Source organism: Trichoderma asperellum, chromosome 6, assembly GCF_020647865.1.
Source record: "Trichoderma asperellum chromosome 6, complete sequence".
Lineage (NCBI taxonomy): Eukaryota > Fungi > Ascomycota > Sordariomycetes > Hypocreales > Hypocreaceae > Trichoderma > Trichoderma asperellum.
This window is the reverse complement of record NC_089420.1, coordinates 2,776,762-2,792,228: the sequence shown is the minus strand read 5'-3', so window position 1 is coordinate 2,792,228 and position 15,467 is coordinate 2,776,762. Positions and strand designations below refer to the sequence as shown.

The 15,467-nt window shown below is 48.4% G+C and overlaps 5 protein-coding genes across 6 annotated transcripts; 2 read left to right on the top strand and 3 right to left on the bottom strand.

The window, feature by feature from the left end:
* The first annotated feature begins 280 nt into the window (after window positions 1-280).
* Window positions 281-1,428, top strand: TrAFT101_010350 (uncharacterized protein). Of its 2 annotated transcripts, XM_024902805.2 has the most exons (4): window positions 281-374; window positions 502-811; window positions 899-1,056; window positions 1,139-1,428. In XM_024902805.2, the coding sequence occupies exons 1-4, from the start codon at window positions 371-373 to the stop codon at window positions 1,285-1,287; spliced, it is 621 nt and encodes a 206-aa protein (XP_024756142.2). In that variant the 5' UTR covers window positions 281-370; the 3' UTR covers window positions 1,288-1,428. The 2 variants fall into 2 exon arrangements, with proteins under 2 accessions (XP_024756142.2, XP_065985060.1); XM_066128934.1 differs by having other exon boundaries at window positions 281-811.
* On the bottom strand, window positions 1,411-2,465 carry TrAFT101_010349 (uncharacterized protein; the record flags this gene model as incomplete). The annotated part of the gene is made up of 3 exons (XM_066128933.1): window positions 1,411-1,419; window positions 1,501-2,071; window positions 2,191-2,465. 3 exons carry the CDS (start codon window positions 2,463-2,465, stop codon window positions 1,411-1,413), a joined length of 855 nt encoding a protein of 284 aa, XP_065985059.1.
* A 350-nt stretch (window positions 2,466-2,815) lies between these two features.
* On the bottom strand, window positions 2,816-6,909 carry TrAFT101_010348 (uncharacterized protein). The gene is made up of 7 exons (XM_066128932.1): window positions 6,876-6,909; window positions 5,835-6,788; window positions 5,497-5,776; window positions 5,218-5,434; window positions 4,856-5,158; window positions 4,315-4,800; window positions 2,816-4,257 (listed from the first exon to the last, which is right to left on the bottom strand). The coding sequence occupies exons 2-7, from the start codon at window positions 6,055-6,057 to the stop codon at window positions 3,262-3,264; spliced, it is 2,505 nt and encodes an 834-aa protein (XP_065985058.1). The 5' UTR covers window positions 6,058-6,788; window positions 6,876-6,909; the 3' UTR covers window positions 2,816-3,261.
* Window positions 6,910-7,999: 1,090 nt separating this feature from the next.
* TrAFT101_010347 (uncharacterized protein) lies at window positions 8,000-8,229 on the bottom strand (the record flags this gene model as incomplete). The annotated part of the gene is made up of 2 exons (XM_066128931.1): window positions 8,000-8,133; window positions 8,175-8,229. The coding sequence occupies 2 exons, from the start codon at window positions 8,227-8,229 to the stop codon at window positions 8,000-8,002; spliced, it is 189 nt and encodes a 62-aa protein (XP_065985057.1).
* Window positions 8,230-11,217: 2,988 nt separating this feature from the next.
* Window positions 11,218-12,416, top strand: TrAFT101_010346 (uncharacterized protein; the record flags this gene model as incomplete). The annotated part of the gene is made up of 3 exons (XM_066128930.1): window positions 11,218-11,405; window positions 11,454-11,618; window positions 12,020-12,416. 3 exons carry the CDS (start codon window positions 11,218-11,220, stop codon window positions 12,414-12,416), a joined length of 750 nt encoding a protein of 249 aa, XP_065985056.1.
* Between the last annotated feature and the right edge of the window lie 3,051 nt (window positions 12,417-15,467).

Sequence of the window (15,467 nt, the reverse complement as noted above, 5' to 3'; positions counted from 1 at the left end):
GCATATAATTAGCCATTCGCTGAAAAGTCCCACACCGCAGATATGCTTATCCGCCCATGCACCCCTACAAGATATACAAGTCCAACTTTATTCCCATGCTCTCCTGTCAAAATGCAAGCCGTAGCTCAGCCGAAGCTCGGCATCATGAGAAAAGTGTGGATCATGTTTGGCGAATGTCGGCCAAAATCCATGTTCGCCGCTTCGGCACCGAATCCCTGCTTACTTGCGACAACCGTCACTAATAAATGCAGGATTCGCAGCAAATGCAGGATGCAGTCGGCACGTAAACAAATCTATGATCCCTTACTCAAAAAACCAAGAAATTAAAAGGCCTTGTTATCTCCGAACTGGTTCTTTATTTTATTAAATCATGAGTATGTCATTTTAATCAATAAGCAGCGCCTCCGCCATTTACAACCAAATCAATCCTCCTCCACCCCCTCAGGCAACTTACACCTTTTCACCATCCGTACTGCTTTTCTCACAGACTTTCTATTTTAGAGGCAATCATTCAAAAATTAAAAATGCTTAAATACGTCGAAGTCACGGCAAGCTGGCTCTTCGCCAACGCCAGAGGCCGCGACGCCAAAACGTTCACAAAGGGCCCCCCGTTCGCCTCATACCCAGAGCCCACCATCCAAATCACATCTCCCGACTGCGGCGCAAGTCCCGCAACGCTATCACCAGAGTACATGGCTGGAGGAGATGGACGTTTACCCGGGTTGGAGTGGGATTCAGTGCCGGGCGTGAAGCAGTGGCTGTTAATATGTGAAGATGTCGATGCGCCGCTGCCAAATCCCATTTGTCACGGGTAAGTCGAAAACGAGGGTGGTATTTTACGGGTAAAACATGTGAGGTAGATGCAGCAACTGACAATTACTCTTATCACTTACAACAGCATGTATCTCGGAATTTCCAAAGACAAGCTCTCTGTTATAAACAGTGACTTCAAGCCAGAAGGTGAAAAGTCTACACGACTAAAAGGCGGCTTTTACTATGGCGTCGACGGGGTCTGGATCCCCCCTCGGCCTCTCCTCAACCATGGCATCCATAGATGTGAGTGCCTCGCTATTCCCTCGCATTAATTACTCTCGTTACAAGAACGAAACAGAGTCCGCTAATAACTGAATTTTGGCAGATTTCTTTGACATCATCGCTCTAAGTGAACCGTTGGACGAGACACTCGCGGCCTCAAAGCCCACTCGAGAACAGCTCGCGAAGGAAATTGACGGCAAGGTCTTGGGCTGGGGCCGATGGGTGGGCCAATGTGAAAGAGTATGGAAATAAGCAGCGACACCACATAAGCCTTGGCCGGATTTGCTTTATTTTCTTACATCTTGATACTCCCAGACTTGGCTAATGCCAACTTAGCCACCCAAGGGCTATTCATTCTACAGTATAATCATTTCATCAGATGGTCTATAGGCGATTTAAATGCGAATTTTTTTTTTTTTTTTTTTTTTACTCAATCCGTCCAAAACTCCAAATGTTCAATCCGACTTTGACTCCTTTCTTCACGGGCAAACCAGCATGCCAAGTCTCATCATATCCCCTCCCATCAGATGCAAAATTCTCCCAGTATACAGCATTTCCAGGAACCACTTTGAATGTCGTGCCCTTTCCCTCAGCTCCCTCTTCATCACCAAGCTTCTTCTGGTCTCTTTGGCCATCACCATTCGCAGCGCCTTCATCTTCGCATTCGATTAACTCACACCACTTCGGCCTGTTTCCTTCCGTAATCGTTTCCAACAGTGGGAATTCTGTTCCTCCGCCTTGCAATCCATCTGCAGCATCAATCCAGGCCATGAAGCTGCTCACTCTACCCCACCCATCTGCATTGCGGCTCCAGTCAAAGTGATGGCTATAATGCCCACCAGCGACATATCGCTGCGTCCGCAGGCGTTCAATCCATAAGTCTCGTCGCCAGCCTTGGAAAGCCTTTGCACGAGCCTCAATGCAGCGAACAATATCTGTTCGTGGCAAAAGAGCAACAGCGGAGTCTCGGATAGTATTGTCACGATGCGTAGAGCTAGAGTCATCAGTGATGGTTGACGGCTCAAAAATAGGTTCGCTATGTGCATGTAAAGATTATCCATTAGCGCTCACCAGAGTTCACATTCAAACAATTGATTTGGCCTCAATTAAAAAGAAGAGTGAAAAGCAAACCCATATCTTTGATTCGAGACTTACCTAATCTCAAGCAAATGCTGCCTCTCGCGCTCATTCAAAAACCCTTCCAGATACACAACCAACGGCTCTCGACTCAAAATCCGCGCCCCGTACGCGTCAGCTGGACAATTCGGCGCACTCGCATTCGCGCCATCTATTGCCAACAGCGATTCATTCAGCTGTGGTCTTGGAGACAGCGAATTCTTCGTGCGAGAGATTTGCGGAAAGAAATACTGGCTTATTGGATTTGCGACGAGGACAAGGATGGCGAATAGGCCGACCATATAAGAAACCATCTTTGCCGCCTTGTCCTGCTGTTGTGCCAGGAGAATCAACAACAATGGACCAGGGGTGAGGATGGAAGAAATTTTGAAAGAAAAAAAAAATAAGGACCAAAAAAAAAAAGGAAATAAGAACAAATTTAATGCCAATTCCTTGCATGCAGACTCTGGTAAACGTATTTATGTTTCCCAAGTCAGCCCATAAACTCGGAAATAACGAATCTATCCTGAGTTCAATGTGGGGACACCTTCAGTTATAGATCGCTTTGTCACCTGACCGCTCTTTAAGCATAGTCTCTCGGCATCTGCCCTGGCGTTGAGACATGCAACACTCGGAAGTCTTTCGGCATATTAATGGAGACATTAAACTATCCCATCAAGCTGTAACCCAGTCACTCCGCAGATTCCCTATTCAGGATCTTGGCTAGTCACCGATTGGCTGCAGCCGGAGCAATCTCTTATATCTACATGCAGTCTGGTCATCGCAGCAATTTGGCGTTTCAAAAGCCGCTTTATATAGCATTTTCATCATAGATTCTATAGGTAGATCTCTGTATATAATGTTCCTGTTTCGAGAAAGAGAGGTGATGAGACCAACCATTTTGATCCTGTTCCATCCTGAACGCCCAAGTAACCTATTTCACAAGAGTAGCGTGCTGTCTCACGCCCGGGGTATCGTATCGTACACTGCCCTATCCAAACCGCTATGCACAGAAAAGAGAAATGTTCCCTTATCCACAGCCGCGTAACTAATCGGCTTCTAAAGTATTGCACCAGTAATGATTGTTAAATTCTCGCACCCAAACGCCATTCACGATGTTGTAGTGCCGCCGTTCCAATTATTCTCTCCATTGAGTATCGCCCAGGGGTCATCACCATCTCCCGAGAATTGAGCAATTGTTTCTGTAATGTGGTTAAAAAGCCCTTCTTCCGTGCTTTGCCAAATGGGCGTTGCGATACGGCCTTGGAATTGCCGAAGATCTATGCGATTTTCTTCGGGGGTATTTCCAAGGCCCAGGCCGGGTGAGGTATGGCTACTGCCTGAGAACGGCTCTGTACCGGCTCCGCGTTGTGCTGGTGATGATTCTGAGGAAGTGGTACGGTCCGGAAGTGTAAAAATCGGATCAACCACTTGAATATTCATATCCATCTCCCCTTGAGACCACAGAGTTCCGCAAGCTTGATCACTGATGTTGTAGCGGAAGTAGCCGGCCGCCGACGTCCCAGATGCCTTAGAGTTAGCCGTCATAACCGGCTCTGGCACCGGGCTTACGGCTACACGCCTCCGCTTATTGCTCACAGGGGCGGGTTGCTTTGGCGCCACGTTTCGGGTAACGGCGCCGAGAATAGCATTGAAGCAGTCTGTGGTGTGATGTACGTCTGGGATGACACCTGTTAGAGAGCCAAGTGGTTTGCTCATTCTTAAATTAGTCGGTCGCCTGTTTCCCTTGGGCATCCCAAGAGGTAGCCTTCCAGGCAACGGCGGCGACATCTCAGTATGCTTCGAAATCGAGCTTCGGGCTAATAGGGGGATGCTGGATGCGGGGCCGCCAAAAAGATCGCGGTATTTTGCTAGGGATGGAAGTTTGAGACTTGACGTCAAGCCATTGCGCTCGATATCAAGGCACGCTTGTTGTAGAAAGGCAGTTGTAACCATGTGAACGCGACCGATGGCCTCCATTGCGTTGATGATAATTTCCAGGTTGGAAACGTCGATAGGAGTCACGCCACCCACAGGGTCATCCTTGGCCAGATAAACGTATACAGTCGTAGCACAATACAAGGAGAGTGCACAGAGCTGAGTTTTCTGTTTGCTGCGGTTAGTTTGAAATTAAACAGTCAATCAGGCAAAGAGAATACGTACGAAAAATGAGGTGTGGTGCGATGTCATTTTGATGATATTGACGATTTCTTCAGCGGCAGCCCTCAGTCTGCATAGACTGCTCTGTTTAATATTCTCATTAAAACCATACTTCTCGGCAGTCTCAATAGCAGCATGATGTAGGCAGATAATGGAAGCATGCAAATTCAAATTTGCATGCACCGCAGATGGGTCCCCAATCCTTTGTGGAAGACGAAATCTCTCGGGTAGAAACATGAAAAGACTTGATAGCTTATTGTCGAGATCGCGATGGCGCTTCCAATACAAACCGTTTATCAAATCATCGGCGTGATCGGAAGGTTTCGCCCCGTGCACATGTCGCAGGATAACCTTGAAGACCTCACAGATGACAATGGCTCCAGAAAAGCTCTCGAAAGGCGCTCCCGTAAATACCTCTTCCAAGAACACCGTTTTCTCTTCAGTCCCCGACACAAATGCCTCTTCGGAAGCTGGAAGGCGCGTCATTACCTAAAACAGGTCAGTATTCTGTACCTCAAAAGCGATCGAGTCCATAAGATCTTACATCTTCAGATTTAATCATGTTTGCCCAGCCCGTTGCCATGCTTGCATGCGAATCAATTGCAAATGCGCCCCAAAAAACTCTCCTCCGCTCTTCCAACTCTGTCCAGTTGGAAATTGGGCCGAGCGTAGGGGGAATGTCGTCCCCTTCTCTATCAAGCCTATCCAGCCCCAGCATCTGGACAAGTCGAACATACCTAGAGGCACTCATGGATGCTCTCGTGAACAGCATCGTTTTAGCCTCATAGCTGGCAATGATAGCCCATGCCTGGGCGTGATTTACTGTGACAAAATGCTCGCCATCGCTCTGGACATATTGAGTTAGAGGAGAACAGGCCACCTAAGTAGAGGAAAAAGTGGACTCACTCTCATCTCATCCGCTTCTATGTACTGCCGTGCCCTCTTATAGAATGCTTCGGCATACTGATCGTACTTGGGATGTCCGCTGGCAGAGTATGCCCAGATTCCGTACTGCAAGCACATTGGTGGTTTTCTCGTTGGTGGTCCATAAAATGCCTGGTAGTAACGGCCAGAGTGAATAATGGGAAGATAATGATAATGCGTCGAAAAGTAGACGTTGTGCCTACAACTATTAGCATTTACCCTCTCAAAAGAGATAGTGAGGAGAAGAAATATCCAGCTTACAATTCCTCGATCACCTCGAAGGGAGGCAGCGTCTCAGACATGCCTAGCCCCATTAACTGACCATTCATAAAGGTGCCGGTACCATCCTCTTGGCCAGCAAGGTGTGGTATATCAAAAGACAAATTCGGATCTGATGCGGTGCTAGAGGTGTTGGCATCCTGGCTAATATTATCAGCAGGAAACGGAAGGTCGCCCAGGGTAATGTCAGGCTCGTCCAGAATAATTGCCCCGTCGTCATGGCCCCCCCTATTGACCTCTTTGAGGTATTCTTCAACTTGAGCTATGAAAGAATGAGTAAGCCTGCACACTATGACGCGCTTTTGACAGATATAAAGTACCTAATCGAGCTTCCAGCTCCTTGACATTCCGCCGCTTAAAGGTTGGTTTCCTTCGTGACTCGGGATACACACATTCGTTGTTTACTTTGACGCAGCGAGTACAGGCAGGTTTCGTCCGATCACACTTGAGCTTCCTCGCCCTGCAAGAAACGCAGGCAAGGGGCTCTGTGCCCTGCATAGACGCCGCGGAGGCGTCGGCCTGGGTCACGGCATCGGTCGACATGGCGAGAAAAAGGAGAGTCACATGCGCAGTTGGCTGCCCGTCACAGGGCAGTTCGACTTGGTGAGACACGGCAGAAGCCACCAGGGCTTCTATATAAGCGCTGGAACCCGAAACAGAACGACTCTTCTCGGTTGCACTCAACTCTGATGAGATGCAGATACGTTATCTGAGAATCGTGACGTGAACATCGACCCAGTTTCGATCTGGACCTAAATCCACGCTTACAAAGCTCGCATCCGGGGCGCGAAGTCACGTTTTTTTCACCTTGAACCGAACGCCCGGATAGTCTCTGCGCCGATGTCCGACGTCCGATCGCCGGATTAACGGGCTGTTATCAATCACCAGCCAATTGAATTGAATGAATGTTAGCTAAGGCCAGCACTCGGCAGCTTATAAAAGCATCTGGTTTCTCAACTCGGATTTTTGACTTAAGACCGATACCTGCGTGCCAGGCTCCTTCATATCAGCCACTGGCCAGCCACGTCCAGCTTTGGTAGCAGCGCATTGCTCTGGCTCGCGGTTCCCGAGTAGCTGCTGATATGGAAGAGCTGCTGACCCTTCTAGCGACGTGTCCAAATCCTCTGTGAAAGTGTGTGTCACACGTGCGCGGCGCTTTCGTTCGTCCACGTCGGTTTGTGGTCACAGGCAGGCCCTGGCTTACGTCGCCGTGCTGATAAAGCAGTCATACTCGCACAGCGCAGATGCAACTAATGAGGAGAGGCACCAGTTTCCTATTCAGTCATCAACCTCCAAGGGCTACGTAAGTAACACACCATAGCCCATAGCATCTTTTAAAAAAAAAATTAAATTAGGCTTACGGTTGTTGATTATGATGAATATGGGATAAATACGCGGCTATTTTAAACCGAAATCAGTCACAAGTAGCAGATGCCGTGGGGTAAACTGGAATGAGCCTACCTGCCAATGGTATATAGAGCAGCACGTATCGTAAATAAACATCCTTGCAATATGGGGCGCATTGAGCCACATTCGCTAGACGTGAGATATAAAAAACGTTCAAATCGCCAATGTCATATTTTAAGAGGAGCTCTGCAGAGAGTGGTGAGAGATATGCTTATATATAGGCTATGTCATCAGAAATAAGGCTGAGGTAAAAATAGCTCAGGCTTTGCTTATCCAATGAGAGGATCTCCATACATTTACGCACCATTACAAAATTGTAGGGCTCATTGCAGTATCTCATCACATTTCAGAATGAGGGCGAGTTCACGCTTTTCACAGCATTTGCAAGTCCCCAAAGGAAGGCTCATAACGCCACAAAGAGAGATGAAGCGGGTTGGCTTAAAAGATCCAGGGATACTTTTTTTTTTTTTCTCTTGGCAATTTTTTTAGCCTCCAAGAGCAAGCATAAGGTTCTGCTTTTGTAGACCATCCAACTGCAGCAGGCTTATAACACTGGATATAATTGCAAATGCAATGAATGCAACAATACGAATGGTGTTTGTGAAAAATTTAAGATGAGATGAAATGAAATGAAAATATTGGCAGAAGAAGAGAGGGACAATAAACGGAAATGACAGCCAGCGGGAAACCTTAGTTACAACTTCTGTCAGCGTCGCAAATTGGCCAGAAATGGGAAATTGGGCTGTTCAACTATTTCTCGGTCGGGCCTTTATATTTTGACTGCTATACAAACTTCATTTCATTGTGGTGTCTTCTTTTCCGCCTTGAGGCCAAGTGAGTCATTGCCAACCATTGTGTGATTAAATATACCACATGACTATTACACGATTTACGATGATTATGAGGCTCGCGGAGGCTATGATATAATTCAGAAAGGCCTAAGCTGTGTATCCATCCAGCGGATAGCTTGATACTTGTTGGCTGAATAATAGAAGGGGGCGTCGATGTCGGTTGATCCCATTCGCAACCGGCGAGATGTTCAGAATCTTTCATCACGGAGATGCCATCTTGGTTACCCTCATCCTCGAGTTTCCTGCTTCCATTCAAAGCTCTCTATGCCATCGACCCTGCTATTGCCGCTGCCGACATTGCGAAGGCGTGAGTGATCCTCCTCGTACCAGACGCTCAGAGTCTTGCCACTAAACATGGGATCTTTAATCATTGATAATGGTGATAGAATTGAATTCACGTACAGGAGCTGAGACCAACCTCACAGGCGGAGGGGTCCATGGCCTGTAAGTTGGTCATGGTGTAGTATAAATCCAATAAAACTAGAGACATATCATATTCTGGCGTCTGTACAATTATGCGCGGATTCCATGTACTTTTGTATTCACGTGTTCTCTACGATAAAGTGCTCTTTTTCAATGCCTCATCATTCATATTCTTTCTGTGGTTGACAAGGGGAGAAGAAAAGAATAGACAATGGCGTCTGTAGGTTAATCTTTCCCATCCAGGATTCTGCGCAGTGTTCGTCCCCATAATATGTCCTTTTCTAGAGAGTATAAGCAAATTTAATGCTAAATTATCGCAGAGAACATAAATGATAAAGAATTCATTAAGTTTTCGCATTCATCCAATATCCAACACACGGGGGGAGACCGTTCGGTAAGAAGCGTTTCGCAAGACAAGCATACGCCAAGCTTCTATACTGTTCAAGAAAGTCGCAATGTTAAAGAATTTTAAAATTGCTGATGAACGAATTGTTTAGATAATAAATATCATAGATTCAAAGAGCGATTGACTATCTCGCATCGCCCTTCCTTCGTTAATACTGTGTGAAATACGATAGAGCTATCATGTATTGATTCCTCATATTTCGTTATGCAACAAATCTCAAGATCTTTCTACGCGACGAAAAGAAATCGCCAAAGATAATAAATTTTGTGAAAATTGTTCGGTTTATGTTAAAATATGTCATTACATCCATCTTAGCAGCCCAGTCTGTTGAATCCATGAGCGGTGAATACCGAAAATGAAGTTCACGCAAAGTATAAGAAACGACAATCATCAGCCCAGTTGCCAATTTTTGCAATGACATATTTCTGCAAAGTGAGGAATTCATTTTCATTTGAACTACAGACAATTCAAACCTTACTGTAAATAAGCTGTAGCTTTTGTGCGCTGCATTAATAATATATCTCAGTACGATGGCATATAAAATTAGCTGATGAATATGCGATAGCACATGGTAAAGAAAGATGCCAGCACATTGCGCAAAGAATTTTGAAACTCGTATCTGGCTGAAATATTCTACATGTTTTCATGTTTCACTTCTCGGTAAGGTGGTAATTTTCCCTCAGTCTATTTCATTCCCAAATGACTTGGTCACAGCTAGAAAGTTGTCTTATAAATGAATCAGATATCGAGCAACTCTTCTCTCACTTTTCCTACAATCACAGATTCACACGATGTGAGCTTTATATTTACACCATTCATCATTGACTCGGTGATTCATTCACGAGTTACTGCGTTGCACATTAATAAATACCTGAAAACTGAAAGACTATTTTACAAGTTAACTGAGATAGATGAACCTCAGATGCATGAATCATCTACCGAGCTACTGGTGACAGCACTACTTCGTTCTCCATGACAATTTTCCTATGAACTGCTCACGTCTCGGATTCAGCGTGCTGCTAATTTTCTCACCTCTCACCGCTCACCTCAGAAATCGTATGGTGCCATGGCGCTTAACCCCCTTCCATTCTCTTAGCTACCATCGCCAACCACATCAAATTCTCGAATTTCGGAGATGTCTCACGCACTAAAATCTAACGCTACATCTATCAAAATTTGAGTGGCCGCTAGAACACCCGAAGATGCTTCCAGACGGTAAGCAAGTTCATAGGGAGCGGGAAAAAAAAAAAACTTCCCTAGCGTCTTCCTAGTCATGGAACGTCAACCTTTTGCCACTGTCAGGCGAACATTTTGCCACCGGGAATATCCTCTTCCCCAGCATGCGGGTAGGTGATCCCGCAAACGTTTTGGGAAGTCTTTCGAGAAACTTGAGAACGCCATGTTGCCTCACCGTCGCTTTTCTCGTATCTCTTGGCTCACGCCCCCCTAAAAGTCGAGCTGCACGCCGGTGCTTTCTTAGATCCAACTTTAAAACAAAGAGAATAATAATCCTAGGATTAGGTAATGATCGGATAATCCGTCAAATGAAGTGCCAGACAGATCGTCAACTAGTACTCCGCATATACGGCGGATAACGCCATACCGCAAAGGACACTAAGTATTGAGCTAAGTTGTCAAAGCTCCATAGATTAATCTGCCCATTACACTAGTAGGAGAGTAGGTAGCAGTTGTACATGACATACTAGTACTGTACTTGTAAGACAGTGCTTGTGTCAACGCTAATGGGCGATGGTAATATTGAGGGGCACCCGAGGGGCACCTTTGTTGGAGAGGGGCAAAAAGGGGCTTGCTGCCTGGCAAGGCTGATGAAGCAAAGGGAGTTCATCTCGACACCTGGAGTCCGTCATGCAGGCTAAAGAAGCGTGGCGGGCGGGGCCCAACGCTTGATATGAATATGAGATATCGGCCGAAGTCGCGGTGCCAACTGCAGCATAAGAACCCACAACCCGACAAATCTCGCGGAGATAGTCTAATTGAAGGGTGGGCATGTGTCATGTCATGTCATGTCAGTTCGTACGCGTACTTGGCGTACAAGCTATTCCGAGAATGAAGGCGGGAAAAAAATAAAGACATGTTTGAAACCCACCGCGTCAAATCTGCAGCAGGCCAGCCATGGATAGACCTAGACGCGAGCCGCGACAACAATGCGATATGCACCGCTGTCCTCGGATATCCCGCTAGCCATAGTGTGTAAGTGTCATGCCATTCAAGGCCAGCTTGCCGAACAACATACCGAAAGCCAAGACGTACTATTTCATCCTTCCAAAACCCACCATTTGCAATAGTGCAATGGGCCGTTCCCAGCTTCTGGAGAGCGACCTGAGGCCTAGACTAGATTGTCGAGTGCTGTACTCCGCAAGAGCCCACAGGTTGCTCATGCAAACGCATTCTATCAGTATCATCTTGCGATAGCAATACGGAGAACCGCTACCATTACTAGCATGTACTGCTATTAGTGCTTGGTACTAGTAGCAGCAAGGACCCATGGCCCCCACGTTGCACCGTTTGGATGGGCATGGGCGCCCCCCGGCTTCGGAATCTTTTTTTGGCATTGTGCTGGTTAAATTTCCGCATGTAGTAAACGGATTGCGGGCAATGTGCTCTGATGTCTCGAGAGGCGGCAAGCCCATTGCCAGAAACGCGACCAGAGATGGACAGGGGGCGGCGGCGCAGCGCAGCGCAGAGGACCTGCGATATACAGGCACTGCTCCGCGCCCTGCCGCCAGCACCGCTTATGCAATGCACAGGGCCAGTAAGGTGGCTCGGCAGTCCCAGCGCTGGATGTAGGTTTTGCCGATATCGAGATCACTGCTACATGCAAAAAGCGTTAGCGAGATCCCGCCAGGCCAGCCACAAGCCCACCAAACCCACCAGAGCTTCGTAGCAGAGGCAGGAGTTTGCGAGGTCGGTGGCTCAACGCAAGTGGCTCAGCTGGGCTCAGCTGGCACGCTTGTGGCGCTCGCGCCCGCGGCACCGCCAATAGCAGCGCCGGCACGGTCAGTTGGCGAGCACCAGCACAGACGACTGGGCTGGCTGAATGGAGCAAGCCTCATTTCCCAAACCGGTTTCCGCAGATAAGAGTGGCGACGGGGGAGTGCCGGGCTAGGCCCAGACCAGCCTCCAGATTCATGCGTAGTCAGCACCTCGGACCGCATTTGCCAGATTGCCGCGCCAGCTCGGCAAAGCTGCCCCCGACGCAAAGCTGGCCAAGACCCCTGGCGGCTCGCTTAGTCAGTTCTGAAGCATCGACTCGGACCGCAAATCTGCCAGCCACTTGGACTGCGCGTGTACATATGGCATTGCATTGGCGCGGAGATGCTCGACGACTCCCCAGGACTAGAGGGGGCCCCATCCGCTGCCCATCCGCTGCCCATCCCCATCCACTGCCTGGATTCAGCCGTCGCCAGCAGCAGCCAGCGTCCCTGATGTTCGCCGAAGCAGTCTGGCGCATGCCTATCAGTGCCCCCTTGCCCGTCGCAGCCCGGCACGTGCAATCGCATCCTGCGCTCACCGACGTGGTATTCGGTGACTTTGTGCATGCTGGCGCGGCCAATCAGCCCTCCCGGCACACTTACATGCATAACGCCGCGTATGTGCAACGTGCATACATGCATAAGCGCAGCGCCCACAATCCTCTGCGACGCTGCCGGGGCAAACTCTCACCACGGACGCCTCCACCATCAGCCGCACAGCGCACCTGGATCGACATCCCCCCAAACGCCCACTTGCGCTTCCCACTTGCCGGCCCTGCTCGTCCCACACCCGCAGATGTCAAAACCATCCCAGCGCACTAAAGATTGCCGCCCAGTTGGCCGCTCGGGGAACCGGGAAAACCGCCCGCGCGCAACGTCAAGGAGCTCGGCGCTGTATGCACAGCCAAGGAGTTGGCGACGAGCGCCTTTAGCTTTTCCGCCTGTACCCCGTGGCTTTTGCCCTCTGCTCTCTGTTCCTGCACGTTCCTGTACGTTCCTGTACCGAGCCTGACTCAGCCGGCCGGCCAGGAGCTGGCGCCCTTGACGCCACGGGATCACGCTGCATCAGAGACATACGGCCGATCCAATGAGACACGGCAGCAAACAGCAGCAAGCGGCTCTTCGGAAGGATCCAGCATGCTGCTACTATTTCCAGCAGCGCCTTTTTTTGACACTTTTACCAACTCCCTGGAGCTGCATGACAAGGGGAAGCGCCCCTGTAGCGCATTCTGCTGCGGCAGGGATCTGCTAGTCGTCAACCACCCATGCATGAGCTCCTAGCACGCCCTGCACCATCACATCAATCACACGCTTTGCTGGATCCCATCTCTTCAAGCTTTATTCAGCTCGTCGCGTCGTGTCCATTATTGCATGCTAGTCCTGCAATGTACACACGGACTTTACTGTACTCACTCGTACGAGCATCATACGCACTACGCCTAGGTACTCCGTACGAGGGGGGGGCAGGCTGCGGACCAGCAAGAATACGACTAGCAAGGCTAGGCTTCAGCATGCCGTCAATATCCTTTCACCTCCTATTTGTGCCGCCATGCTCCATCTTTAGTCTCCTTCTGCGAGGCGAGTGCTCGCTTCCATTACTTGACATTGACCTCAACCGACAAGTGGATGCGCCACGACATATACTCTGTATGGATTGTACATGCCCAAATACTAGGTATTCAGCACCGTGAGCGATCGTGATGCTACGAGCATGGAGTTTTCCGTACCTGTACTAGGCATCTCGCTTGTAGCTGGCTCGCTTCGCATGCATACTGTAGACTCCCTCTGCCGTATGCTCTGCCAATAGGCATATGCCGTCATAACGCTACGAGATTCGTTTTCTTTAGTGGCATACTGGGATATGAGAAAGGATGCACTAATGTTTTTATCCCCATGTTTCAGCAGCCAAGGCATTACAGCTGTTCTTGTTACTCGTACCAATATGCTTCATGGCATAAACCGAATCGAGCCATAGCACCCATGCATCCTAGCAAGCCCGGATCGCCAATATCAGGCCTTTTGCATGTACGTATGTACAAGCATGGATAGCAGCACTTCACCCTGGCCATGGTAAGTTCCGGGCATCAAGCAGAAGAGAAGGAAAAGGCAGCCCTGTGGCCAGTCAACCATGGCAGAACCCCTGGCTTGCATGGAGAACCTTCCACATCCGTCGCCGTTTGCCGTGGCAGCAACCCTAGCGATTCCCGATTCTGGCCTCTTGCTGATGTTTCGTAACGACGCATGTGCGTAGTACTAGTAGCTGTCAGTTGTCCAACGGCACAGGGCACGGAGCACAAGTCTTCTACGTCAAATGCTCTCGTACGAGTGACCCCGTTCGCTTACCGGAATAGCACGTTACATGCCATGGATCACCGAAACATCCCCCTAACCTAACCTCATGTCCAATTTTTATTTTTGCTCGTCTTTCCCTTTCTTCCAGAGCCTGCAGCAGCCAGGCCGCGCCCATCAGTCAGTCTCGGCCCTCCTTCAAATCATGCAGCGGCCGCGTGCAAAGTATCTCTTACGCTACCATTCGCCCATCCTGCTGTCAAACTCTACGTCCCGCATTAGTGCCCCCTTTTACGTTCGTTAATCTTTTGGCTACTGCAGAAGAAGCTCCAAACAGCAACCAGTAGCACCGTCATAGTTTTCATTTGATAAATACTATTTCTCGGCTAATAATTTATTTTCCTTTGCCCGGCTTTCGCACTGCTCCCCCTCTCCTAGGAGCATCTTAAATACGAATTCCAAAACATAGTGATGCAGCAGAGAATGTCACTTATACAGCATGCTACACCAAATCGTGGCTAGGATCTGCTCAGCTGGGCTTTCTTACCCAGCCCAGCCGAAAGGCAAATCGAAAGGCTGTGCCAAGCCGAATGGCCCAGGGTTTATCCTTTTCCTCCTTCGGCAATCCTAAGCATGGTGACATTCCCGATCCCTTCCTCCTAGGCGGAGTATCTTCTTTCTCTCTAGGCATCGCCTACTTCGAGTTTGAGGCAATATACTAATAACTAATACAAACCTATATAGTGGCTACATTATATGCGCCCTAGACTATGTGGTGCCTATGTATAGACCACCGCCACATATCCACGTCCCTGAAGCAAAGTCCCATAGGTCTACCTACATTACACAATAGTAGTAAAAAAAGTACTACTAGTGGGATCTAAACCTTGTTGTCAACTGTGCCGCTTGCACGCCAACTTCTCAATGTGGCAGTGCGTGATAAAAGTCCCAATCGGTGCGCCTGCATAAAATCATAAGCCAGTCCCGACCGACCGGCGACTTACAGGCCCCAAGCCACAGCGCATTCAGCTCTCCTTGGCAAAAAAAAAAATTGACTTGTGACAGAGGATAAAATCAATCAAATTTTGCATATACACTACCTACTCTAACGAAAAGGATAAACAAATAAGCAACTTATTTTTTTTTAAGAATGAACAAAATTTTTTTTCTATTTTTTTTTTTTTCGCACTACACTAGGGGCATGCTTTTCCGATACCCAGGCCTATGTCGGGGGCTGAGTCCGCGCCGTACCGGCTTACTCTGTATAATACGTCAACTTATAAACTGGTGCTAAGGGGAACAAGAGGCGCAAACAAGGTTTTTGCCATCACTTTTTTTTTTTCTTCGGCGATGCTTAAACTATTTTAGGCGCTTTGTTGGGAAAAAAAGGCTTGACGCGGGAGGGGTGATCGTCGTGTTTTTATAATTTTATTTTTTTATTTTTGTTTTTTTCGCCTCCCCCAAAATACCCTCCTCGCCTTCATCATAATCATCATCACCGCCATAGAGGAAACTTGGCAGCTAGAGAAACCCATCACTGAGGCAAACTCTAAAGATGTAATGGCTGCATTATCCAGTTTATGT